Source organism: Anolis sagrei, chromosome 1 (assembly GCF_037176765.1).
Source record: "Anolis sagrei isolate rAnoSag1 chromosome 1, rAnoSag1.mat, whole genome shotgun sequence".
Classification (NCBI taxonomy): Eukaryota; Metazoa; Chordata; class Lepidosauria; order Squamata; family Dactyloidae; genus Anolis; species Anolis sagrei.
This window is the reverse complement of record NC_090021.1, coordinates 33,694,031-33,721,645: the sequence shown is the minus strand read 5'-3', so window position 1 is coordinate 33,721,645 and position 27,615 is coordinate 33,694,031. Positions and strand designations below refer to the sequence as shown.

Genomic DNA, 27,615 nt, shown 5'->3' with positions numbered 1-27,615 from the left:
TAAATAAATAAATAAATAAATACATCTTTGCTTTTCAGGCTGTTATCTAGTGATATTAAAGTACCATTAACAGTACAGTACATAGAATTGCTCCATGGTTGTGCTGGCGGTATACTTCAAGTGTCTTAAGAATAGAAAGACATATGTGTACCAGGTCTAAAATACTTGAAACGATACCACATTGATATCCAATGTCAGGTTGGTTCAGCATCTGTCCAAGCCATTGATTGTGTTATTTAATCAAAATGTGGTGTGCATTTTTTAGTTTTTAAAATAACTGTTGTTGATGATGATCTATTTAGTACTCCAACTTTCTTCCAGATGGGACTTAAGGCAACTTAGAAATTAAAATAATTACAGTATGTTGAAACCATCTTTACAGTCTGTAACCCAACAAGAAACCTGAGTTTAGATCTCTGTATTGGGTTTACAAAGTTTCTTGTCTGTTTTTTTTAAAAATTTACAATGGCAGTTCAGTGAGGACAATGGCAACTCAGTGAGGACTGCCTTGGAAACAATCCAGGCACCTTAGATGGAAAAATCAACGTTTGGCGAAGGCCTCTGTGTTTCCCTGCTCTTCCCTTTTCCTCTCTGCCTCAAATCTTTTCCTCGAGGCAAAAAATCTTATAATTCTTTCTTGATGGCCAATCAACTGTTTATTATCTCTTTCCTCCTCCAGCTGTTAATTTAAAAATTTAGCTCCATTTTGAACAAGAGGGTTGCTCTCCTAACTATAAGCCAAGAGTGATGTGTGGCCTTCCGTTTCTGTGTGTCTAGAGGGGAATACAGCCCTTAATTATCAAATTAGATGCACATTCTGGTCCTCTGGCATGCCTTTCTGGCCAGCCATCTGTTAGGCTGGATCTGGGCCCATTGAGAATGCAGCCTACTGGTTTCCAACAGTGCCCAGCCGCCAACCAACGGTGGGTTAAGAGGGGCAGACTGGAGAACTGTTTATATGCAGGCTCCTCTTGCCAGAAGCTCTTTCTATGAGCAAGCCAGTGCCAGCTCAAGCCCATATGTCTCATTTGCATGGGATCACATCTGTGAAGACAGATGTGGCCATTGCTACACAAAGAGTAAATGATAAGGAATGGGGACTGTGGCCACAGTTTATAAATCAGGAGGCCCTTTGCAAATAAGTTAATAACGGCCCCACTTCATCATTGGAAGGGAAGTAAGAGCAAGTGCTACCAAGGTCAATCAGACTATCAGCTCTCTCTTCCAGTGCTAATACTCAGAAGCAGCTGGTTGGCATATAAGAAGGGAGTGCCATAGAAGGTCTGAATAGGAAGGGTTTACTGCTGTCTAATGTTTCATTTTCTTAGTAGCAATTTATGCATTTTTTTAAAAAAAATCATATTTGTATGGATTTATTTTATTTATAGACTGAAAAATCGCACAAACTACTTAATTGAGCTCAGTGATTAATCTCAGTCATGGTCTTTACTTGCAGAAATAACGTTTTACTCAAATCCACAAATAATCAAATCTGTAAAAGTCAAATTCACAAATGTGGAGGGTCTACTACATTTTATTACCTCTGTTTCCCGGCTGCGGAGTGTTTGAATAGGCTAGTAGTGCATTGGTTTCACTGTCTCTAGGGCCCCTTCCACACTGGCCCTATATCCTAGGATCTGATCCCAGATTATCTGTTTGTCCCAGGTTATCTGGCAGTGGGGACTCATATAATCAGTTTAAAATGGATAATCTGGGATCAGATCCTGGGATAAAGGGCATTGTGGAAGGGCCCTTAGGGAAAAAAAAGTCGGAGGATGCCTTGAACTGTCCCACTCTCCCAGGCCTGAAAGCTCTGGACCCATGGAAGATTTCTTTTGGCCAGCAGTGCCATCAAGTTTAATCTTGTTATTGTGTGCCTTCAAGTAATTTATGACTTTAGGTGACCTTAAGATGAACCTATCACAGGGTTTGCATTTGCTTTAATCTCTGAAGCTGAGAGAGAGAGAGTGAATTGCCTAAGGTCACCCAGTGCATTTTTATGGCTGAGCAGGGATTTAAACACCGGAGCCAGAGTTATAGTCCAATGCGCAAACCACTAAGCCATATTTCATCAGTGCAAACATCAGTCTCCAGTGTAGGAGTTTCCACATAGAATCATGGAGTTGGAAGACACCACAAAGGCCATCCAGTCCAAGTCCCTGCCACGCAAAAAAAAAAACAAACAAAAAAACAAAAATACTATCAGAGCACTCCAACAGATGACCATCGAAGCTCTCCTAGAGAGAGACAACCTTAATCTAGCTTTGAATCTATAGTTTATGGGCCGTCTGCCTTTGTTGTAAGGGAATGTGTTAAGCTAAATTACATACAAAACTTCTCTAAATGCAGGATTATAAAGAGTATGTAGAAAAAAGAATAGGTTTTGCAGCTGGTCAGTTATATTCTGTCCACCACATACTGTTTTTTTCTCTTGGCTCATTAGTAATATTTGTTTGTAAAATTACACACACTTCATTAGGCTAACATATAGGCAATGTGTGTCATTTTTCTTAACGTGGATAAATGTAACCCTCCTGCATTCTCAATCCCAGTGTTTCTGAAAAAAAAATGTAGGAAATAATTCCATCTCCCTTAGCTCTGGGCTGCTAATTAGTCTTTTTTAGAACAATGTATCATTAATGACTTTGCTAATTGTAAAAGCAATGGAGATTTCTATCCCTTGAAATAGCCTCAATCTCCCAATGACAAGCTGTTAATGACTTGGTCCTTCTATAATGCTGTAGATGACTAATTTCTTTGGAATGAAATCTGTCTTGGAAATGAAGAAAAACGTTAACAGTACACAGAAAATCAATTTTGTACCCACAACGTGGACTTACTATTTTGCTTAAGGAAGGCATGGGTAAACTTCAGCCTTCCAGGGGTTTTGGACTTCAAGAATTCCTAACCAGCTGTTAGGAATTGTGGAAGTTGAAGTCCAAAATACCTGGAGGACCAAAGTTTACCCATGCCTGAGATAAGGTATACTCACTGTTTTTGGTATCTTTTCAAAATTTAAATTGATAGGGTCATGAGGGTTATAATATCCATTGACAGGAACAATTGTTTACTCATCTCATAAACAGCATCCTTGGTAGGCTGACTGAGAATTCCATGTAGGAAGGTCTGGTATCCTTATCTGGATTTCCGAAATCCAAAATCATTCACATGAGTGCCTGATATAGTGACTCCTTTGCTTCTGGTTCATAGCATTTTGGATAACAGATACATATCCTGTACCTTTGTTTGCAATGCCAACAGAGATGGACCACACTCACGGTAGTCCCCTTGAAGTAAACAGGTTTTTCTTCCTGTCAAAATAATGAGAGCTTGGATAGAGCTTGTGCTTGTGATAATCTCTTGAAACCTGCTTCCTGTTTTAGGTGGAGAGTGAAAATGTTATCCCAAACATCACCCCAAATTCTTGTCCTGGAAACCGGAGTAGCTCCCAGTATTTGGTATGCTCATAGTGAGACAAAAAAATGTGATAGATTGCTAAAGCAATCTATTATTTGTCTCTGTAAATGAGAGAGAGATTAAAGGAACAAATGGCAGTCTGTAATAACAATTGTATATGGTTTAAATAAAAATACCTTTGTAATTATCAGGGTGTTCTATATATTTTGGCTTGGTTATCAGGTACACATAATTTGTGGTTGTCACTGGTATTCTGCTTTCATGAAATCCCATGTAAACCAGAGAACTTCAGGGAGAGAGAGTTTCATGCTATTCTGAGTTTCAGTGCTACTGGAACAAAGGGTGTATCTACACTGTAAAACTAATGCAGCTTGAGACCACTTCTACTGCGTGGAATCCTACGGAATCACAGGACTAATAGTTTTACAAAGTCTTTAGCTTTCTCTGCCAAATAGTGTTGCTGCTTCACCAAACTACACCTACCATGATTTCATAGCACACGTAATACCATGGCATTAGAAGTAGTGTCAAACTGCATTCATTTGCAGTGTAAATACCCCCAATGTCTTTCAAAAGTGCTGCCATAAGATAATCTTAGTCCTGTTTTAGTTTTTTGGGAGGTTTTTTTTTGGGGGGGGGGGGTTAGAGGTCTCTCATATTATCTTGGGTCTAGAAGCAAGTTTGCCACTGCCTGCTTTGAAGCTTAATCCAATTAACAAGAGGTTACTTTGTTTCTTCCACCTCTGAAATGCAAATGAAAGTTTTCATTATACTGAAGCAAACAGTGTAGCCCAATAACTCCTCTTCTCAGCTCTCCAAAGTTGAGAAGGGGATGAAGTTTGATTCATGGCCAGGAGGTAGGGAGGATGACAAAGACTCCAAGAGAAACCCACAGTTCTAAAGGCAGGTTAGCTCACTTTTTAAGACAAGTTATGCCAACATGACTTTTTAAATAGCCCCAAAAGGCAAGTGCAATATTTTTTGCTTTTTCTCCCATGTAAAACAGTACCTTCCCATTGATAAACTCCTGTCTTTAGTACTAAGGACCTCTTAAGATCCCTTTGTGTACCTCTACATCTTTTACAATTGGCATAAACATCCTTAAAGCACCAGATTTTGTCTGATTCTAGAAACTAAAGAGAGTTTGTCTTGGGTTAGTCCTTGGATGAGAAACCAGCAACAGATAAGAGGTTTTGTAGGTTATATTTCAGAGGAACGACCTGGTAAAATCACCTCTTGAGGTGTTCCTTATCTAAGAAAACTCTATTAAATCCATGGGGTCTCCATAAGTCAACAGGCAACTTGAACACACACATACATATATACATATAGGAACCATCATGGTTCAGTGGTTTGAGTATTGGACTAGGAGTTCAGGAGACCACGGTTTGAGTCTCTTCTTGGCCATGGAAACCCCACTGGGAGACCTTATGCAAGTCATACTCTCTCAACCTAAAAGAAGAAGGCAAAAGTTAACTGGCTCTAAAAAATCCCATGATAAGTTTGCCTGAGGTTCCCCTTAAGAGTGAAACAACTCGTAAGCATACAACACATACATCTATTTCTGTGTACTGATGGTTCCTATTTTTATTCTGCCTTTCTTGCACAAAGTGCTTAAGTGTAAGAAGGTCCAAGAGCACAAAAATTGACCTTTGTTTTCATATAATTTACAGCAGGCATGGACAAACTTCAGCCTTCCATGTGTTTTGGAATTCAACTCCCACAATTCCCAATAGCCTACTAGTTAGGAATTATGGGAGTTGAAGTCGAAAACACCTGGAAGGCTGAAGTTTGCTTATGCCTGATGTATTGTCAAAAGGTTGAAAATGGGAAAAAAGAGAGATAGGGAAGGGAGGAAAAACATTTTAAAGCAAGGGATTAACCTGAGTAAATGCCATCTAGGATGAGAATTTTTGCTGGCACTATAAATAAAATAAATACACCCCCTTTTAGGTAAAGATTCAAAGACCGGGGGCGGGGGGGGGGGGAGTTCCAAGCACCAGGGGAGTTATTTGAGGACACAGAAATGTTTCCTTGTCTGAGAATTTGGATACTTTTGAGGCAATTTGACTTGTTGAAAAACTGATAATAGTTTTCCCCAGTAGACAAAACAATATTCTTTTTCTCAAAAAAAAAAAAAAAAAAAAAAAGAAAAGAAAGAAAAGAAAGAAGAGGGAGTATCTTTATACAATGTCAGCAAAACTGAGATATTTATGTACCATCTGTAAACTTATTTTTAGGCCTCTGACCTTGAAAAGACCATAAAATAACCACTTTTTCCTTTTAAAAGTATTGCAGACCTTCTGGGATCAAATAGCTTTAGCCTTGTGCTCAAAACTTCTCTCTCCCCTTTGGCTCTTTCCCAAAATGTATTTTTATCGGAGTTTTTTCCTTGTATGCTGTGATGAATTAATACATATTAATACAATTAACATGATGTTTAAGTAGAACTAAACGATGTGTTAGATTGCTCAACTCTCATTTATTTGATTGGTACTTTAGACCAGGGGTTCTTAAACTTTTTCAGCTGCTGAGACCTTTTTGAAACAAAAGTTTCTCATGGAGCCCCAAGTAATATTTACATATTATTACATATATATTATATATCATGTGTGTAGCTATCTATATCTCTCTCTCAGGCATGGGCAAACTTTTTTACCAACACAAACCTAACAGTATTTCAGTGGAAGACCCCAGGGCCTCCCCGTCCAACCCCCTTCTGCCATGCAGGAAAAGCACAATCAAAGCACCTTCAACAGATGGCCATTCAGCTTTTGTAAAAGTAGTAATTATAATAGTAGAAACCCTAAGGGCCAACATAAACCTAACAATATTTCAGTGGAAGACCCCGGGGACACCCAGTTCAACCCCCTTCTACCATGCTGGAAAAGCACAGTCAAAGCACCCCTTGAGTGATAAAGGGAAATAGGGTTTTGGAATCAAGGAAGGTGAGGGGAAAGGATATGGGCCAAGAAAAAAACACTTTTAGGGGTGAGGGCAGCAGGTTGAAAAAGCTTTTGGTGATGGGGGGAGGAGCAGGAAAAAGGAGGGAGAGCTTGGAGGAGGAATAAACTGTGGAGCCCCTCAGTATGCTTCGCGGAGCCCCAAGAGCTCTGTGGAGTACACTTTGAGAACTGCTGCTTTAGACATTGGATTCTTGAGCAAAATGATCTAAGTACTGCTCAAATAAATGTATGTTTCTAGGGCACGTTTTGAATGGGAAACAACAGAAACAAAGCTGTATATAAATAAGGTTATTTTCCAGAATAATTTTATAACTACAGATCTTGGTTATATCAACTATTATTTCTTTCTGGACCAGTATTTCAAGAAGAAGGAGTAAGGTCATGAAGGATGGGACTCAGATTGATCTCTCATTATAGAGGAAATCATGAGTAAGGGATCTTGCTTGGTCACATCTCTTGCGATTCTCCTTTAGTATGTCAGTTTTTCAGATTGTTCTTAGGAACAGCTTCTGAACTGAGTAAACAGAGTAGGTTTTTCAGTTTTGACAAAATTTGTCACCAAATGAAACTAATTTTTATAACTTTTTTTCAAATGCAGAGAAGAAGGCTTTGGCAATGGTGGGACTAACTTTTGGAAGGTTTTGAGAGGAATGGGCAAGATAAAAAAAAGGCAGCAATACTTACTCGTGGTCTGTAACCTCTTATAGCTCTGTGGAAAGTGAGAATTATAGATCTGAAGCTGATATTTCGTAGATTATTACAGAATTGTTTTTTTTCTCTTTAAACCCTCTGCAACATTTAAAAAAGAATACCTTGTTTACTGTGCCCAAAGACCTATTGGTTTTAAGTAGAAAGTGGGGATGAAAGGAGAAGTGTCTAGAATAATTGATTTGTATAAAGCAGTGGTTCTCGACCTTTGGTCCTCTAGGTGTTTTCGAACTTCAACTCCCAGAAATCCCAGCCAGCTTAACAAAGCTGTTAGGAATTGTGGAATCTGAAGTTCAAAACACCTGGAGGACCAAAGCTTGGGAACTTCTGGTATAAAGGATGGCAGGCAGTAACCAGGGTTTCATTGACAATGCACAGTTATGGACTACAGTATATTCCTGGGCTTACTGAAGTTAGAAAAAACATGGATACCATTGAATGTACATCTTCCAGCAGAAGCATACCATAGAGCTGTGCTGAAGAACCTAGGACATATCCAATAACAACACTTCTCTAGGGATCACTAAGGATGCATATACACCAGTGGTTCCCAACCTTTAATCCTCCAGGTGTTTTGGACTTCAGCTCTCACAATTCTTTACATTTGGTAAACTGGCTGGGATTTCTGGGAACTGAAGTCCAAAACATATAGGGGACCAAAGGTTGGGAACTACTGATAAACACTTTAGAACTAATGCAGTTTGACTTAATGCTGTGTAATCATGGGATTTGTAGTTCATTGAGGCACCAGAACTCATTGACAGAGAAGGTTAAAGACCTTGCAAAACTACAAAGCCCATTATTTCATAATATTTAGCCATGGCAGTTAAAGTGCTATCAAACTGCATTAATTCTACAGCTGCACCTAGGGGTCCTCTAGTGTGGCTCTATCCTTGGTTTCTGGCAGCAGCATGCCATAGAGTCCCATTTTAGGGCCTAGAAAATCACTAAAGAGGAGATAATTTGTGATTAATAAGGTCTCTAGCTGTGATAAAGATTTGGGGGGGGGGGATAAAGAGGAAACAGTAAGAAAGGAATTACAGTTAATATTAATACTGTATTTATATCCCATCCCATTTCCCACTCGGGGAGGCTTGTCTAATAGACTTTTTAAACATTTTAATTTGCTGATATGAAACACTAAAACCCCTTCACAAGCACTAGAACATTAGTATCTACACTTAATCAAAATGGAGGAATAATGGAATTGATAAAAAATATTGAATTTGTGAAATAGCCATGTGTGGTACAACATTTATATCGTGTTTTCCAAAGACTCTGCTAACTTCCAACGGAAGCCATTGCTTTGAATAGGATTTATTGTTGTCATGCTTTCCTATTTACACAGTAAGATTAGGCATGTATCTTCTGTGGATACTGAGTTCATACTATTTTAGACATGTAGTCAAAGAAGGTGAAGATAATATTGGATGAGACAAACCCAAAAGGCACAGCATTCTCTTTTTCTCCATCAAATTATGATTGCAGGAAACAAAATGCCTGCAGAGGGCTTTAATGTCACAGGTTTCAGTTCCTCTTCTATTCTTCAAATGACTTAATAGTGCAGTATGAGGAGCCATGGTGGTGCAATGAGTTAAATCCTTGTTCTGGCTGAGCTGCCAGCCTGAAGGTTGGCTGTTTGAATTTGCGAGACCGGGTGAGCTCCTGTCTGTCAGCTCCAGCTTCTAATGTGGGGACATGAGAGAAGCCTCTCACAGGATGATAACACATCCAGGCATCCTCTGGGCAGTGTCATTGCAGATGGTGAATTCTCTCACACCAGAAGCGACTTGCAGTTTCTCAAGTTGTTTCTGACATGATAAAAGAAAAAAAAGTGCAGCATGACTCCAGTGTTTACAGGACCAACTTCTGGCAGAACACATTCATTTCAAAATGCTTTGCTGTTATCCATGGCTTTCCGTTTCTGCAGTAAGTTACAGAACATATCCCCCAAGGATATGGAGGTCATATTTTATGTATATAAATATAGAAATACCCCCATTACCAGACAAGGCTTACTTGTGGTGTCTTCCAGTTTAAAATACTTAACTTTAAATCAATCAGACAAACAATAAAAATAAGATCTCAATTTGAAAAACACATAAAAGTAAAGGACAGCAGGCATGATTCAATGAAAAGGGCCTCCAGTTCGGTGATAAGCTATCACAGACATCAGAGGACGGCTTAAATCTACTCTTATGTTATCAGTGTCTTTCTGAGTTGCTGAGTAAAATAAGAATGTACCCTAAATCACCACCTAGTCAGTGTTAAAGCAACAGAAAAGTAGTTCTTAGAAGAAAACATTTCTAGCAGTCCAAAGGCATTTGAATCTGTGGTATAACCAGTCTGCCAAACATTTCCCTATCTCGCTTCTTTTGAGAATAAATCTTCAGTGGAGGTCTGTATTTGGCCTATGGGCCTTATACTGCCTGAATTGGGTTAAAATGAATAGTTACAACAGCATAATATTTGTATAATTAGAATTTATTAGTTGCTAGGCTGGTTGGAATTGCCCAAAACATTCCTACCTTAATTAAAGGCATGTAAATGCCATACAAAAAGATTGTTCCCATCAGGGTTTTCTGCTTTTAGCATGCAGAAGAGAAATGTTGCAAAGTGATGGCCATAGCTGGGCATTCTAGTAGATCCTTGTCAGCATCCAACATAAATAAATGGTTTGATAATTTGGAAACTCTGGTAACAGGACTGTGTGGTCTCATATACTTGCAAACTAGTAATTATCTCCACTTTAGAGGGAAGAATGTGATTCTGTTTCTGAATGTTCACAAAATAATATCTTCTGGGGTTGAATTATCATGCTAGCTTACTCACTTTCCAAAGTACATATTCAGCCTACAGTGTAGAATGTGATCATGCCCAAGCAGATACCCAGAGCTACTTGGAATTAAGCACAAACTGCTTGAAACAGCTCGCGAGGATATGTAACAAAATCAGTATAATGTGTTCCTGTTTGTAAGTAGTTCAATAAACATAGCAATATACATTGCAGACACATGCCCAATGTCTGCAATATACTGTATATTGCACTGTTTATTAAACTACTTACTTTTGTATGAGCATATTGTGACGTGAGTGGGGATGTTGGGAGGGGAGAGGCTGACTATCCATGAAAGATTACTACTCCTACATCAGCTCTAGATTATTAAATATGGTTTTCTGTGGGTGAGCAGATGGCGACTACTGGATGGCATATGTTCTGTATCAGAAACTAGAGCCGATGTGGTCTATCCAATGCAATTCTCTGAGTTTGCATCCCAAATAACCAAACAAAATCTAAAGTTGCCCCAAAACTGTTGGAGAGTGGTCCCTGGTCAAAAAAAGGTTGGGAACCACTGATCTAGGGCATCTTCTACTCTGTTATATAGTCCCAGGACATCTTTATGGATGGTTCCACCAAAATCAGTGCAGAGTTTACATGTTTCTCTCTCCTGCTTCTAGGTCAAAGAAATGTCACTTTTGGTTTATTGTTTATTTCAAAAAGCTAAAAATAGCACAGCTCATCATATGTTGTACTGCAGGTCCCAACAGTCCTAGTGAGCATGATGGGGAGTGCTGAGTGTTGCAGCCCAGCTATAGTTACAGATAGGCTGTACAGTTCCTTCCTCTATTATAATGCTTGTTTACCTCATTCTTTAATAAAGTATATGAGATACTGGAATAACATATTATCAGAATCTTGTTCCTATATTGTCCAGTTTTATTCCATGTTCTTGAACCTGCATTTACTGTAGAATTGTGGAATCATAGAGGTGGCCACCCATTCTATCCCCTGCCTAATGCAGGATCTCCAGCCAAAGTATCCCCTGCCAAGGTCCTGATTACTGCCTTCTTACACCTGAGTGGACTGAGTGGATAGACTATTACTCTTTGGGAATCAGTGCCAGATGGCTCCTGGGACTACTTTGAATTGAAACCAACTTGATCTGGTGTTGCTTAATTATCCAATAAATTGTAAACATCAAAATCCAATTTACATAGTTCCTGGGTTTGTAAAATCCATGTTAAGTTGGGACTTTGACATTCTCTTCCTATGAAATTGGAAACCTTGGTACAATAGTGGAAAATGGGGCATGAGCCCCAGGGGAAAACCCTGCAGTACACTCTGTTTGCATGGTTTACAGATCAGCAACAGCAAATATTGTTACAGTTGGCTATACACACTAATCATAAGTTCTAGAACTGTTCATACATTTGGCTACTAGTGATCTAGTGTCCATTCAGTGTTGCCAGTGTGCTTTCTTGATAATGTGAACCAAATTTTCTCAGGTTTTCTTGGCAAGGAAGACAATTTTAAAACATTAAAAAAACATTTCAGAAAGTTAACCAATTTTCATTTAAGTGCATTAGGTATAAGGGCTGGGAAGGAAAACCACACTTGGAAAAGAGTGTCAAGATGTCAGAATTATATTGGTCTACCAGACATTTCAGTTGCCACAAGAAGGGGATTTCCAGTATTGGCCACATTTCATACATGCTTATTTTAAGCCTGTCAGTACAACATAAGTCTAGACGTGCCACCTGTGTCAGATGATAGTTTTAGTCTGTCTCCTTAGGCTTGAGAACATGTTGATTGAATAGTTGCTTGTATCAGTTGGAATGATAGAATAGAATGTGTTTCTTCTACCCAGATAAGCTAGTTTAGTATAAAATTTAACTGTTTGGGTTCTATCCTATGGAAACTTGGAGAGAGTACTCACTCTAAGTCAATGTTTCTCAATCTTCCTAATGCCACGACCCCTTGGTACAATTCCTCATTTGTCGTGACCCCCAATCATAATGTTATTTTCGTTGCTACTTCATAACTGTAATTTTGCTACTGTTGTGAATCGTAATGTAAATATCTGATATGTAGGATGTATTTTCATTCACTGGACCAAATTTGAATTAATCATTTTGCAGTTGTAGTTGCTGGGATTTATAGTTTACTACAATTAAAGAGCACTCTGAACCCCACCAACAATGGAATTAAACCAAACTTCCCACACAGAATCCCCATGTCTTGAAGGGACTCGCTGGTACAAGCCTCCCACCCACCTCCGATGTTCTCCCTCACCCACACATGCACACCACGCTGCCATGCACCGAATATGCCTGCTCTCCCCTCCTTGCTTGCAGTCCCAGAAACAGCCCTCCCCTTGGCTAAGAGGCCGGCCAATCACAGTGGAGGAGGGCTTTTGGTGGGAGGATTTGCCATCTGTTTTCAAAAAGGAAGAGATGGACAGCAGGAGAGATCTTCAATCTTCTCTGCCAAAGGGGTTCCTAAGACCATCAGAAATATGTTTTCTGATCGTCTTTGGTGACACCGCTGAAACCCCCACATGACCCCCCAAGGGGTCCCAACCCCTAGATTGAGAAACGCTGCTCTAAGTATTCATAGTTCTTTACAAGGCCTTTTAACTTTCTGTGTCAAAGAGTGCTGGTGCCTCACCAAACTGCAACTCCCAGGATTTCATAGGATTGAGCCATTGGACTTTAAAGTTGTGTCAAACTGCATTACTTTTTCAATGTAGATGCATCCAAGAACTCTAGCAAAGAATTGTAAATATTTTATCAAAATACACATTCTAGGATTCCATAGAATGGGGTTATAACATTGGTCTCAGAATACGTACTTTAGAGGCACTCTCAGGTTATCCTTTCAGTTTTTTTCAAGTTTTTTTAAAAAAAATTATTGCAATGGTATCCATCTAGTACACCGAAATAAGCTTACTCTATATACATCCATAAACCATTGCGTACTTTAGAGGCACTCTCAGGTTATCCTTTCAAGATTTTTTTCAGTTTTTTAAAAAACATTTTTTATTGCAATGGTATCCATCTAGTACACCGAAATAAGTTTATTCTATTTACATCCATAAACCATTGCATTTTTGTCCCTTTTATTTTCCCTCCCCCCTCCCTCCAAGTTTACAAAGCATTTTTAAGTGCAGTCAGTCCAGGAGTCCTTTATCTGATCATTAACTTTCCCTTCTTCAACCCATTTCACATATATTAACCAGTTCTCTTTTATTCTTTGCATTTTTATATTCCATGGGATATCTTGTTGTATTAGTCCCATAATATCCAATTGTACTTGGTCATAAATGTATTTATTCCATCTGTCCATTGTCCATTTTGTATCCTTCCATCCCAATGCTATTGCAGCATGGGCAGCTTTAACCATCACCATCAACGTTTGTTGGTCTTCTTTCTTCAGCATTTGTAGACCCAACGTTCTAATTTCCAACAATCCCAGCGCAATGTACAAATTTACCTTGAATAACCCATTTATCTTTTCTAATACCATTTCAATTTTTAAAACAGAACATTATATCTTTCTCTCTCACATTATCATCTCCATATTTCACAAGTGCTTATTTTATTAATGAAAGAATCTTTTTTTTTTTTTTTGAAAAAAATGTCATTTGTATGGAATGAGGGAGAAAAAAACATCAGGCCTTAATGGTTGTCCTTCTTTAAAATATATTAGCAGAGAGAGAAATTGAATTGGTCAGAATTAAACTCTTGAAAACATTTTGGGGAGCAATTCATCCTACAACCAAGAAAAAGTGCAATATTATTCATGGTTTTCTTCTTTAATAAATCAAGAGCAGAGTTGGTTTCCTGTAATGAAGCATACTTTTCTTTTCCATATCGGTTTAAACTGCCAAGCTTAAACAGAGAAAAATATTATATGTATCCATGGATATCTAAATTTAGAAAGGGAAACAATTCTTCTTTCGGTTGCAGCATAAAATAGAGAAAGTGATAGTAAGGAACCTCTGCTTGTTTGATACTTCTGTATAGGTGGAGAAAAAAATATGATTACAAAAGTGTAATTGTTGGAAAATAGTAACTGTAAACAATTCCACATACATAAAAGTTATGTTTAGAAATAGGGGGTCGAAATGGAAGAGAGGTATGATCTAATTTTTGATTTGGTTTATTTATTTCAACATTTGCAGACAGCTGTTTCACAATTAGAAGGAGATGAATTATATACATATAATGTGGTGGATTTAACACTGTACAACAGGGTAGTGTTGCATTAAGTAGTGGTATTGTTGGTGTGTCTTCAAGTTGTTTCTGACTTAAGTTCTCCTCAGGGTCACCCTATCATAAGGTTCCTGGGGCTGAGATTTCATGGCCTGGTCAAAGTCACCCCATGGGTTTCCATGGCTGGCCAAGGAATCGAACTCTGGTTTCAAGGGTAATAGCCCAATTCTCAAACTACTGCACAACGTTGGCTCTACCATTGCCATAACTACATTTGCTTAACTGCACCAGTGTAAAAAGAGGTGACATCAACTGGAAAGTACAGTGAACCCTTGGCATCTAGTAATGTTTGTTTCCAGGCTCGCTGTGGATACCAAAATCTGTGAATGCTCAAATCCCATTGCATACAATGGTGTAGTAAAATGGTACCTCTTATGTACAATACCAAAGAGTTGCCTCTTGGATTTGTTTTAAGGGGTGTGTTCTTAAGATGTGGATGGTCAAATCCTTTGATGTTGAATGCGTGGATACAGAGGGTTCACTGTAAACTGTCTGTAGGTGCTGTGATTATGAGGGGGCAGCAGTAGAAAACCGACCTGTTTCTCATGTGATGGAGATAGCTTTTGGTGCCTTTTTTATAAGACTTAAGATTTATCCTCATTTACCAGTTGATAGGTCGACCCTGGTTTTACTTGTGTAAGTCACTACCAGGATCCCTGCCTTATTCTCCTATACAGGTCCATATTCCTATTTTTGTATCTGAGTACATGCTTTTTATCTTTATTAATGTCCGTCTCATTATTTTCAAGGATTATTGGTACATCCGCATTCATTTGCAATAAAGAATAAAGTGTTCTGAATACCCTTCTAAAGCATTCCTGTTCATTGGTATCAGCCGAAGGAGCCATCATTTCAAAGGGAAACTCTTGGCCCTCCTCGTTCCAGTAATAAGTCTTGCTTGTTAGTATACAGATTGAATCCCGCTAGTTAAGCCCACACATCATGCACTGAAAATCAAAGCTATAATACTACAGTGGGGGTGGAGACAAGGATATTAGCTCATTTCTGAACTGTGGCTTTGTTTCTCAGAAGAGGTGGCATTCTGGTTTGCCTTTGAAACAAGAACACTTATTCATAAGCTGTTAGCTATGTGATTTATATCAAGGCTTATTGTGAATTAAAGCTAAGAATGTCATTCCATACTGGCATGCAAGCAAAGTTGCTTGGAAAAGATTTTAATGATTGCCTTCCATGCGCTTTGTAGTGTTCATGCTGGGGGGTGCGCAGCATTCTAAATGCATTGAAGCTTCATTTTTTGATAGAAGGCAACCAGAAATATAGAGTCTTCTATCAACACGTTAGAAGGGATGTTAACAGTATATTCTCACAAACCTTCATCTGTTGATTGTTGCCTGGCTTAACAGCTCTGAAAGCTGCCTCCTTTTTATAGCTGATTGCTAAAACCAGCAGTGGACTTCAGTGCCAATTTACATCAGCATTAATATTATATAATTTATTAAACTAGTTTGGGCTCTCTTTCTCCCATTGTGAATGACAGCAGATAGGAAAATTTTGCTTTTCTTGGGTTGTTAATGCTCTTCTACACTGTGTCCGATCATAACCAGGGTCAGTTGACTTTCTTTTGTATGCCTTTAGCTTTTAAAACAAATTGTACATTAGATTAAACATAATTGGATGGACTGACTGAGGTAACAAGATCTGTATGAAATAACCACCTGTGGTTAATCAAAATGGAAATATAACAATTTTTGGGTAAACTAAAGAACAAGAAAGAGCTTGTAAATCAAACCATTGGATAATTCTTGTAATAAACAGACCACAGCTTTTGATGTCCAAACTGGTTCGTTGCTACTTAACTAACAAGTAATAAATGTATTACATCTTTCATGCCCTGGAAAGCATCCTGTTATTCTGTAATGTTTTAAAGACCATATTTTTGTATACACTATCTTAGTACTAAGTCCTGTTGAACCTTCTTCTGTGTAAACATGTTCAGAATTGTACTGTGGGTATCTTAGATATACTGTTCAAAACAGGGTTACTATTTAGAGAATGCCTTTTACTCGAGGCCTCAAAGCATATTTCTCAAGGACTGGGATTCAATGTGGCTCACAAAAGAGTAAAATGGCAATAATATATATCATTAAAGCATGCAAAAACTGATGTTAGAACAGTATTAAATTAGGAACAAGCAAAGGAACAGCAAAGAAGGACTCATTCTGAGTTTCCTATGGAGGAAATTCCAGAGTTTGGAGTATCTACAGGGGTAAGAAGAATGGAAAGTAAATTCTGTAAATAAACAAATACAGAGAGGACTGTGAAGTCTCAGCTCTGCCTTTTCCAGCAAAGGCTCCCTTTGTAATGTATTGTTTTAAGTTACCTTATAATAGTCCCAGGTGGAGTTAACCCTTTATTCATCTTGTTACAGTAAACTAATTTTGGTTATTTTTTCACCTTGCCTAAAGTGCCTCTTCCTGCTAAGGGTCTGAATTTTAACAGAAGGTATACAGATAGCTCCTGAGTAAAGCCAGACACTATAGTTTCTCCAAATGCTTGGGCATGCCTTCACAAAGACCTTCACCTATTTCCTTACCACACATCAGTAGGATAGGGACAGTAGGATAGGGACAAGATGCTTTCTAAGTCAAGAAAGATGCAGTACAGTCAGTATGGCCCTCTGGAAGATTTAAAACCAGTCAAGGATGAACTGTGTTTAATAAATTAGTTGAAATCAAGATTATGGGCTTACTATGAGATCTGACTCAGTTGTGTATCTTGACCTGGCCATTGAACACTCATTCTACTTGAAATGATGTGATCCATTTTACTTCATCATATCGGAGCTGTTGTTTATGCCAAGTACAACTCGACTACTTCTTGTCATAGTGCATGCGGCGATGTGCATCGAAATTGTGATTTCGATGCACATAACAAAAGTCCTGGATGCCTGACTATATAACTGTCAAAATGTTCCATTGCATGAGCAGTTGGAAATCAGTAAGATCCTGTCCCTAATGGGTGACTGTGAAGTGCTCATTATAGTTTCTTAATCTTGTCTTTCTCCCAGTCTTAAGATGAGAAGTATTTGAGCTATTAAGAGGAAAGTATCTTAGAATCAATGAATACATTTTAGAAAAGATATAGGGGTGTTGTTGTTGCACAATTTAGAGGTGCCAAAACAGAAAAGCTCCCTTACCCTGACTATACTCCTTTTAAAATGTCTAGAAATAATTAAATCAAATGACTGTTATTGTTTTGTAAATTTTCACTATCTATCTATCTATCTATCTATCTATCTATCTATCTATCTAAACAGCCACCACAGTGCAATACAATATATCAAGTACAATCATGTACCTACAGTATCAAATCAGGTGTTAATAATCATGTACATATTCATAGCTGATTTGATAATATAGTTACATGACTGTACTTGATGTATTGTAGTGATTGAGGCAATGCTATGCCAAAAAGCCCCAGCTGATTAATCAAGAAAGAAGTAGTTGTGGCATAAAACCTTTGCTGAGTAAAAGTTGGAAAGTAAATGGAAATAGGATTAAAATGGCTTCCATAGGGCATTCATAGAGGCTTGAGAGCTTCTTACAAATAACAGCCTTTTATTCCAGTCAGTGATGTGGTTAAATTAAGCTTAATGTTCTAGTCTATAAATCCCCTGGCCTTTGCAAAGTCGTACTCTGCCAACGTGTTACAGCATGAAGGTGATTCTAGATTTTGTTGGGTTTTGCCAACAAAGGGCAAGCTCCAACATATTCTATCAGATTATTGAGGCAGACTGCCTGCGTGTTTTCAGGAGGCTAGCTAGGTATGGAAACATTTATCACTAGGACCCTGGCCAATACTAAGTTTGCCATGGTCACAATGAGCGCAACAACAATGTAAATTAGCAGCAATTTGCATTCGTCCACAGTGAACTTCACAACATTAAATAGTTATCTTATATTGTCTATTTTAAATCAGGATAGATTTAAATGTAATAATAATCCTATTCAGTTGTACTTGATTGCAGAAAATAAAAATGTGAGGAGGAAGAGCAGAAATTACTGTGTTAGCCTTGCCCACTCCTCACACATTTTTGCTACAACTTCTTTCCTGTGCAAGCAAGTTTTCACTGTAAGTAAAGTTAATGAAGTAGATGTGCGCATTCCTAGATGCTAAAAAGGTAAAGGTTTCCCTTCAGCAGAAAATTTGGTACCCATAGCAGAAATATCATGGCAAGAATAGGGATAAATATACTATGAAAAAGAAGTGCAAGTCAACATATTTCAGGAGACTTTTTATCCTAAACTAATAATAGGCACGTGTGAAATGAAATAATCAGGTCTGCTAAATCTTCCGTAACTAAAAACATAATGAACCTTCTGGATACTGTTTGAAAGCTTAATCCAAATTAGATCTACAGTTGGTTGGCTTTATTTCACTAGCCTCTGTTTCTAATTTTCTTTTGATGGCTAAGATCTCTGGGTTTTTTAAAAATAGTCATAAATCTTTGGTGAGTTAGGCTTATACTACTGTTTTGTTCTTGCATGTTTGGTAACAAAACCTTAAGGGGCTATTTACTTTGCCTGTGGAATACAGGTACACATATCAACAACAATAATAACTCTGCCATTACCAAGACCTCAATATCAAACTGCAAAGGCTCTGGCATAAACCAGTACAGGTGGTCTCAGTGGTAATCGGCACATTGGGTGCCATGCCAAAAGATCTCAGCCGGCATTTGAAAACAATAAACGTTGACAAAATCGCAATCTGTCAACTGCAAAAGGCCACCTTACTTGGATCTACGTGTATCATTCTACCTGTGTGTATGTAAATTGTGACTGAAGTTTCAAGTTGATTTGTTAGTGTTAGTGCATGTGTATGTGAATGTTAGTGCATGTGTATGTGTGGTAAGAGCAAGCAACACATGCACAAACAATACATACACGAACACTGATAAATCAAATTAAAACTTAAATTATAAGTCACACACATAGGGACAAACACATTCAATAGTAGTGGTAGTACCACCAGAAGCTCAAAACTGGCACCTCTGGAAACACATTTTGTTTATAGCCAGTTAGTGGGAAATGTGGTTCTTTTTTCTGCATATTCTGCAGGTACAACAGCAGGTAAGTCAGTGAATCTTTCCAGATGAGACCTGTCTTTGGTATTTGGCACTTAGCTAATGCCCTTTCTCAAAAGTGCAGGCTTGCACCTCATCCAGCAAGTTAGGCTAATTATCCCCTTATCCATGCCCAGCCCAGAATTGCATAGTTTTGCAAGGTGTGCTTTAACATTGTGGAATGCTGGAAGAACTCCAGAAAGACTGTAGGTAAAAATGAGTTCCAAAAATGTGGGTGAAAATATATTAATGTGATAGATGAAATTAACTTTGCTGCCTTTGTCACACATCATGATGCGCTAAATTACCTGGATTTGGTGGCATAAAAGGAATGTCTTGCTATCATGATGGTTTTGGCTATTTTTCTGTTTGATATGTAGATATGGATGATAAAAAGTTAGACATCCCAAGGTCCAGTTCAAATCAAAAATGGTTATTTGCACATTTTCAGTCCTAATGCCTACAGGCAATCCCCAAGTTACAAACATCCTATTTACAAATGACCCATAGTTAAGAATTGATGTGATACTACAGGAAGTGTGAGAAATCTACCCCTAGGAAGGGAAACTCACTCCTGAAACAGTTATTATGGGAAAAGTTGTCTCAGTTAAAGCTTTATTACCATTCCTTGTTTCCACAATGAGCCAAATTTTTCAATATCCAAGGCACAGAAAGAGAGGTGAAATCTTCAGAATAGGGGCACAGGCAGCAAAACAAACACCATATGAGTGTTGATCCTTTCCTATGCTTGTGTCTATGCTATATATATGGCTGGAGTTACACTTTCAAAATGCAAGAGTTCTGACTTACAAAACAAATTCAACTTAAGAACAAACCTACAAACCTATTTTATTTATAACTTAGAGACTGCCTGTACTCCTAATGGGAGAGAACTGTCAAATGTACAATTTGTAAGCCGTGCCATGAGACTTTGTGGTTAAAGGACAAGGTATAGAAACCCTCTAAAATAAGAATTTGGAAAAGTCATTTTCAGCTTTGAAGTCCTCTTCGCATATTCTCTGCTAGGGTCAAAAACAGTAAGAGGAAAGGTGGTGCACAAAGGAAGATTTGGCATAGTGCTAAGTGTTCATGGCCTTGTGTCTTCTACCTGGGTGCACATTTCCTGCTCAGGAATGCAGCTTCATTTGAAATTTATAAGCCATTTCTACTATCACAGGTCTCAAAATAAATAGGAAGGCTTTACTATGTTGTCCAATTTGAGGATTCCCAGGAGCTGCCAGTGCCATGTTTCAACTTAGTGTTAGAACTTATAGAGAATTTAGAATCTGGTAGAAAACTTGGGTGCATATTTCTGGAGTGTGAATTTCTCCCTGATTTCCCTATATCATGTACAGTGTCTTTTACCAAAGTTGTTCATTGCTATGATGATCACTGCCATTTAATCTTTCCCACTTGTTCACATAACGGAAGAGTGGGGAGATGCCCATTTGCCTAGGCAACCCAGACTTCCTTACATATGTTGCTCAATAAAGTGGAAGAAATTATAAATAGCTGCCACCATTCAGCCTCCATGGATTGTATATGCATGAATCCAGTGATCCACAGCCTGAAAATATTCAGAAAGCAAACATTGCTTTTGCCATGTAGTATATGTGATACTATTTTACTATGCCACTGTACACAATGGGAATCAAACATCCATGGATTTTTGTATCCATGGGTAATAATAATAATAATAATTTTATTTCTTACCTCTCCTCATGGCTCAAGGCAGGTTAGTTCTGGAATCAAATCCCAATGGGATACCAAGAGCTTACCATAATGGGCTGGTCATGCTATTTGAACAGTGTTTTTCCACAGAAGTTTCTTATAGTAGAGCCAAAACATATTGAATTTCTGCTCAGATGTAATATTCATATTTATGGAGGGCATAGTTAACTCTGATAGTGACAGTGAAACTGTGGTAGCACTGTTTCTAACCCTGTTTCTTCAGCAGCTCTTTCACATTACAGAACGTATACTCTAGGTTTCCATGTTACCTGCCTTGGCTTCATTCCATGGAAATGTGGGCCTTTGATGAGTTACTAGAGCTTTTCGCTGAGAAGTCTGAAAGCTCCTTCATAAACTACAGATCCTAGAATTCTATAAAATGGGATCAAAGTCATTGAAGTGCTGTAATTGTGCCATATGAAAAGATCTTGGGATCATCACTTGGTTTGCAAAGGTCACCATATACTGTAGTGTCTCTGTTAGACAGCCTCAGTCCAATGATGTGACTGCAGTGAATGCTGACTGCTGAGAATTTGCTGGGATTTGGAAGCTGTCACTTTAATAACATGGAAGATGCGGCAATGTGCTAAGGTTATTTGTCTGTGCCTTCTGCTATCTGAAACTGTTTGCTGTTTTGGATATTAATGCATTTTTATGTATATGTATGTGTGGTGGAGGCTCCTTCTTTGGAGGCTTTTAAACAGAGGCTGGATGGCCATCTGTCGGGGTGCTTTGAATGTGATTTTCCTGCTTCTTGGCAGGGGTTGGATTGGATGGCGCACTAGGTCTCTTCCAATTCTATGATTCTGTGTGGCATGAATTGTTGCCATTGGAAGGGCAATATGAATCCCCTTTGTGGTGAGAAGGGTGGGGTACATACAAGTGTGGCAAATAAATAAATAAATCTCACTGCTAGTGTAGTAGAAATAGGACTTGGCTTTTAGGCTAGCCATAGAAGAGGCTGAGTACAGTATTAGGAGTAGTTCAGAGTGATCTTATGCAAGGAAAAGGAATTACAGACATACAGATCATAGTACAACATTTGATTCCGGGACATGTGTTCACTTGAACTATGGCACTGTTTTATATCAGAGACACATACCATATTGGCCATAATATTTCACTGGTGAGAACCATAGCTGTGGCAGCAACGCTATAACCCCTGGTGAGTTTGAAAACTAGTGCTCCCATTCTTCTCTCCATTGAAAGTTTCCCACTTGTGTGTGTGTGCCTGTCGATCCTATGCCTGCACCTTTTAATTGAACTTATTCTGAGTGTTTATGTATAGAATAATACTGGTATTTGCCCCCAAATCAGTGCTACATTCTATACTTTACAAATGCAGCTTGTTTCACAAGAATTTTTTTTCTTATGCTATTTTTAGTAATATTGTACCTCATGTCTTCCTTGTGAACAGATGCATGAAACATGTGGGCAAAGCTAGCAAAATAAAGAAGTGTCCTTTAAAAAAGAAACATTTATTTGAATTATATTTACTTTGCATTAGAAGTTCTGAACTACAGTACAGTCCCTGTATCCATGAGACCAGTATGCATGATTTCAATTAACCATGTCCAAAAATATAATGTTCCCTTTAGGCCAGTGGTTCTCAACTTCTGGGTCCCCAGATGTTTTGGCCTTCAACTCTCAAAAATCCTAACAGCTGGTAAATTGGTCAAGATTTCAGGAAGTTGAAGGCCAAAACACCTGGGGACCCACAGGTTGAGAACCACTGCTCTAGGCATTTATTTTCTAGGTCCTTCACAGGAAGAGTCATACTGGAGGATCTAGAAATTCTAGATAAATGTTCTCTAGGAATTTTCTAGGTTCTCCATTGTGATTCTATGGTATGCCCTCCCTGAAAGTTGTCTGTTTCAATAGGGTTCACTGTTATCTGCAAATTCACATTTCCATGGTAAATCCCAGAAATACATTCCTTGAAGATATGGGGGCTGTACTGTATATTCCCTTTTGAGAATCTAGATTAGTAAATCTCATGATGGTCTTGAAAAGAAGCTTCTGAATTTATTACTGAAATAAATGTAATTTGGTAATTGTGTGTTTGGAGAGGGAGCCTGCTTCAGTATTTTCAAGAACTTGTAGAAATAAGTGTGAAAAATAGGAGTAATACTGGCATCTTATTCTAATTTCCGCAGTGCTTTCTTTATCCATAGTTCACTTTCCCTTTCTATTTTGTATACTGATTTTGTTGATTAGAGTTTTACTCCCCCTCCTTTTAAGTCCTAACATACACAAAAGAAAAATAGGATTTATTTATGTTAATTCTATTTACAGAATTGAATTACACTTAAGGGAGTGGCTACGCTAGTGAAAGGAAATGTATTTTAAAGAAACAATCAAATTAGATAAGTAGAACGCTGTTTCCAAAAGTAGCATTCAGACTTAGCTCCTACTCTCTGTGACCTTCATTTAGTTTCCTTCCATTCTTCCTACTGTTTAAGTTGAGAATATTGTAGAATAGATAAGGCTGCCATATTGCCTGGGGGCTTTAAAAGAATAAGAATAAGGGCTATAGCAGGTGGCATAAAATTAGTCAGTAATGAAGGATACTTCAATCTTTCTGATTTGAAAAGTATTTAATATGTTGTATTATGTGGTGTCCATTCTCTACATGTTTACTCAGAAGTAAGGTCCACAGTGTTCAGTGGGGTTTGCTTTCAGGAGGCTTTGCATAGAATTATGACCTCTTTGTATGTAATAGTCTGGCCTTTCATTAAGCCTTTGCAGGATCAGATAGCATGGTGTTTTTTTCCGTGTCAGGAGCGACTTGAGAAACTGCAAGTCGCTTCTGGTGTGAGAGAATTGGCGGTCTGCAAGGACATTGCCCAGAGGATGCCCAAATATTTTACCATCCTGTGGGAGGCTTCTCTCATGTTCCCTCATGGGAAGATGGAGCTGACAGATGGGAGCTCACCCTGTTCCCGGATTTGAACCACTGGCCTTTCAGTCTGCAGTCCTGCGGGCACAAGGGTTTAACCCATTGCACCACTAGGGGCTCCTAGATAGTATGTTATAAAGTATCTGTATTTGTAACAATATTTTATTTCTTTTTCTGTCCTTTTATCTTAGCAGTACTCTTTTGTCTTAGCAGAACCTAAGAAATAAATTGGTGGGCTGGAAGGAATGTGAGTTCAAACAGGAAAAAATGAGTTTTGCTTGGATTTGTAGAACGTAGTGTAAACCAAGGGTAGGCTTGAGAAGACTGAAAGTAAGAGAATGCAGAAAAAAGGATAGATTTCCCCCCCCCCCCCCAAAAAAAAAGGGGGGAAGAAAACTTCAATTCCTGAGTATACTAAAGCTATTAAATATTAGAAACATCGGTGGGGGTGTTTCTTCTCCTCCTCTTCCTCCACTTTCCCTTTTTTCCTTCTCTTTCTTCATGCAGCAATGATGCTGGGTATTGCATGCATGCAGCAAACTAGTCTAAATTGAGTTTTGGGAGCCAATGAATGATACTTATGAGAAGGAAAAAATGTCCTTGATGTCTGCATGGAAATGAACCATATTTCTTGATGTGTTTCAGGGATAGCTTTTTGGATCTGCATTTGGCATGGGCCAAATTTGGAGGAGGAGAAGAGTGGCCCTCAGAGGAGCAGTATTCCAAGCTCCCGCCCTAAGAAGACCTCAAGTGTGAAAAGGAGAGAGACAATTTTCTTCTAGCAGTCATGCCTTTTGGACTGAAATTGCGAAGGACCAGGCGCTACAATGTCCGGAGCAAGAACTGTTTCATGACGCGGATTCGCTTATTGGACAACAACGTGATTGAGTGTACGTTCTCAGTGGAGAGCACTGGTCAAGAATGCTTGGAGGCCGTGGCTCAGAGGTTGGAATTGCGAGAGGTGAGGGAAAAGCAGGAAAAGACCATCTGCTGCCTGCAATTTGGCATTTTTTCTTTAGCAAAAGCCATTTGTCATTTGAAACCTGTTTATTAGTATCATGTTATTGTTGGAAGTGGCTGGATGTTATCAGTCAGGGGAACATTTGCAAATGTATCCTGCTTATATAAGAGGCACAGACAATCCATTACCTATATGTTGGACTGTGATTCACTGTTACTTCCTATCAGGATAAACTCTAACTGAACATAAATGCTTAGTCTATTTTCTCTGTCAACTGAGTGCTGTCTCTGCATTTTCAGCAGACAGCTAAATGATTTCACATTGAGCACAATTCCAGATTTTTTTCCCCCATGTCAGGAGCGACTTGAGAAACTGCAAGTCGCTTCTGGTGTGAGAGAATTGGCCGTCTGTAAGGATGTTGCCCAGGGGATGCCCAGATGTTTTGATGTTTTACCATCCTTATGGGAGGCTTCTCTCATGTCCCCACATGGGGAGCTGGAGCTGACAGAGGGAGCTCATCTGCACTCTCCACTTCTCTGCCCATGCTTCCTAAACTTTAGTTTTGAGATTCAAAAGCAAGTGAATTGTTGGTCTGAATGAATTTGCCAAATAGCTTGTAATCTGTAGATTAATTTGTCCTAATAAAATTAAGTGAATCTAGTCCTCCCTGAGTGACCTACCTCAGAAGCTGGGAACCTTTGGCCTTCTAGGTTTTTAAAGATTCCATAATTGGCCATCATATATGAAACATCTGGAAACTAAAGCCCTAGAGGGTTAGAGGTTTTCCAGCATTCAGCCACGCTTAGTGTCCTCTTTCTCTTGTGAGTCACAGAGGCAATTTAGTCATTAACATCTATTAAAAAGCACAAGTTGGCTGTTCCACCCCCTTCTAGTCTCTGTATATTTTCCTGTTTGCCACACACCATTCTCAGCATTGGGGTTATTGCCAGGAGAATTCATTTTTAACATTTTGTTTGTAGAACAGGTGGGTGTTCTTTGGAATTTGGTTAGATAGCAACTGCTTGTTTCAGCAGAAAAAATGCACAACAAGGATCAGATAATGCTAGTTTTTCCATATGGGTTGGCTCTGCTTTTTCTTTTCACTTTGTTATTTATTTATTTGTTTATTAAAACCTTTATATTCCTCTCTTTATCCAAGGATTTTAGGGTGACATCTAGAAATTGATTTAGAACATTTCAAAACTATTACAGTATTAAAAAAAATAATTTTAAATCATTTTCCACCTTATAAAACAATGTCAACCTGGTTATAACAATTTATAATATTACTGCATGAGGATAAAATCATAAAGCCCAAGGGCTTTTATGACTTAGTGCCAGAAGAACACCAACAATTACTCCAGTTAGGATTCTGAGGGGAGGATGTTCCCACTGCAGAGAGTAGTTCTATAGCCACCTCTGAGGATGCTTGCCATAGATGCAGGCGAAACGTCAGGAGAAATGCCTCTAGAACATGGCCATATAGCCCGGAAAAAACCCACAAGAACCTAGATCTATTATGTTTTTGCTTTTATTTTGTTTCTTGAACTTTTGACATTTGTATATTGCCTTTTTTCAATAGATTCTCAGATGGCAAATGGGAAATATGCAAAATAATGTATTTATTTGGTAAAATACTGGAAAAGATTATTCTAACAGTAAAAAAATAACCAAAACACAATTTTCTCAGTCAAAAGGTCTTTGAAAATGAACATGTCTGAACCTGATGCAGCTGAAATGGTCAAACTAATTCATTCAGACACCTGGGACCCACTACCAAACCAGCTCTTTCCATTGCTTTAATATCACTCATATCTGATTTTTAAAATGTAATTGAGTATATCACACTAGTGGAATGTCTCAAAACAGAGGAGGCTAGTATAGGGAGATGCACACTTCTATGCATTTGACTGCCAAGTGAATTATGGCTTGTAACAACATCTTAACTTGGATGCTGATGTCAGTTGGCAGCCCGTGCAGCATTGCTAAATCTGGCTTGATTTAAATAAATGTGGCTGTACATGTTGAAGTTCTAGCAAGCATAGTTGAAGATTCTAAGACCCTCAAGGGTAGACCCTCACGTCATGTATTACTACTGTGCTCTAGTTGGGCAGTTACCAGAAATTGGGTCACCATGCCAAAACTGTCCCAACACAAGAGGGGTCACACGTCGTGAAACAACTAAAACCAGTGCAAGAAACCAAGGCCATCTGAGTACCTAGTAGCAGAACCTAACAGTTCCCTTAATGATCCCCCAGATGAAGAAATGAAATAGCCACAGTGCCTCCATTTTGTCATCTTGCTTAGTTTCACTTTATAATCTCTATGTGACTCACCCTTATCTTAGTAGGATAATTAACATCACCTGTTACTATGTTAACTGTAGTAATTAAATGCTTCCCTAATTTAATTTTCCATTTTCTATTCAGCCTAAATATTTTGGTCAGGAGGACAGCATGTCACTGATTTTCCATAGTGGAGTGTGTCCCTTTGGGACAGACAGAATGATAACAAATTCAGGCCCCATTTACACTGAATATTTAATGTTCTTCAAAGCCAGATAACAAACACATATAAAAGTAAGTGAAAGTAAGCCCTAAATGTAGTTTGACTCAAACTGGTTCCAGGATTTCCTAAATAATCACCTGCACCACAAAACCACCTTCTTCAATGGCAGTTTGAAGATGCATTACATGGTCAGTGTAGATGTTTCCTGCCTTTACTGTAGGGTTTGTATTAGTAGGCGTATGCATGGATCTGTTTTAGCCATTTTTCTTTGGCTTCTTTGACT

At 38.5% G+C, this 27,615-nt stretch overlaps 1 protein-coding gene across 1 annotated transcript in view; it reads left to right on the top strand.

Annotated features, from left to right (window-relative positions):
- PTPN14 (protein tyrosine phosphatase non-receptor type 14) overlaps positions 1-27,615 on the top strand; it is a 137,822-nt gene that overhangs the window by 29,257 nt on the left and 80,950 nt on the right. Inside the window, exon 2 of the mRNA XM_060754280.2 lies at positions 24,509-24,824. Coding sequence (XP_060610263.2) covers positions 24,651-24,824 — 174 coding nt within the window. The 5' untranslated portion in view covers positions 24,509-24,650. The remainder of the gene's footprint in view (positions 1-24,508; positions 24,825-27,615) is intronic.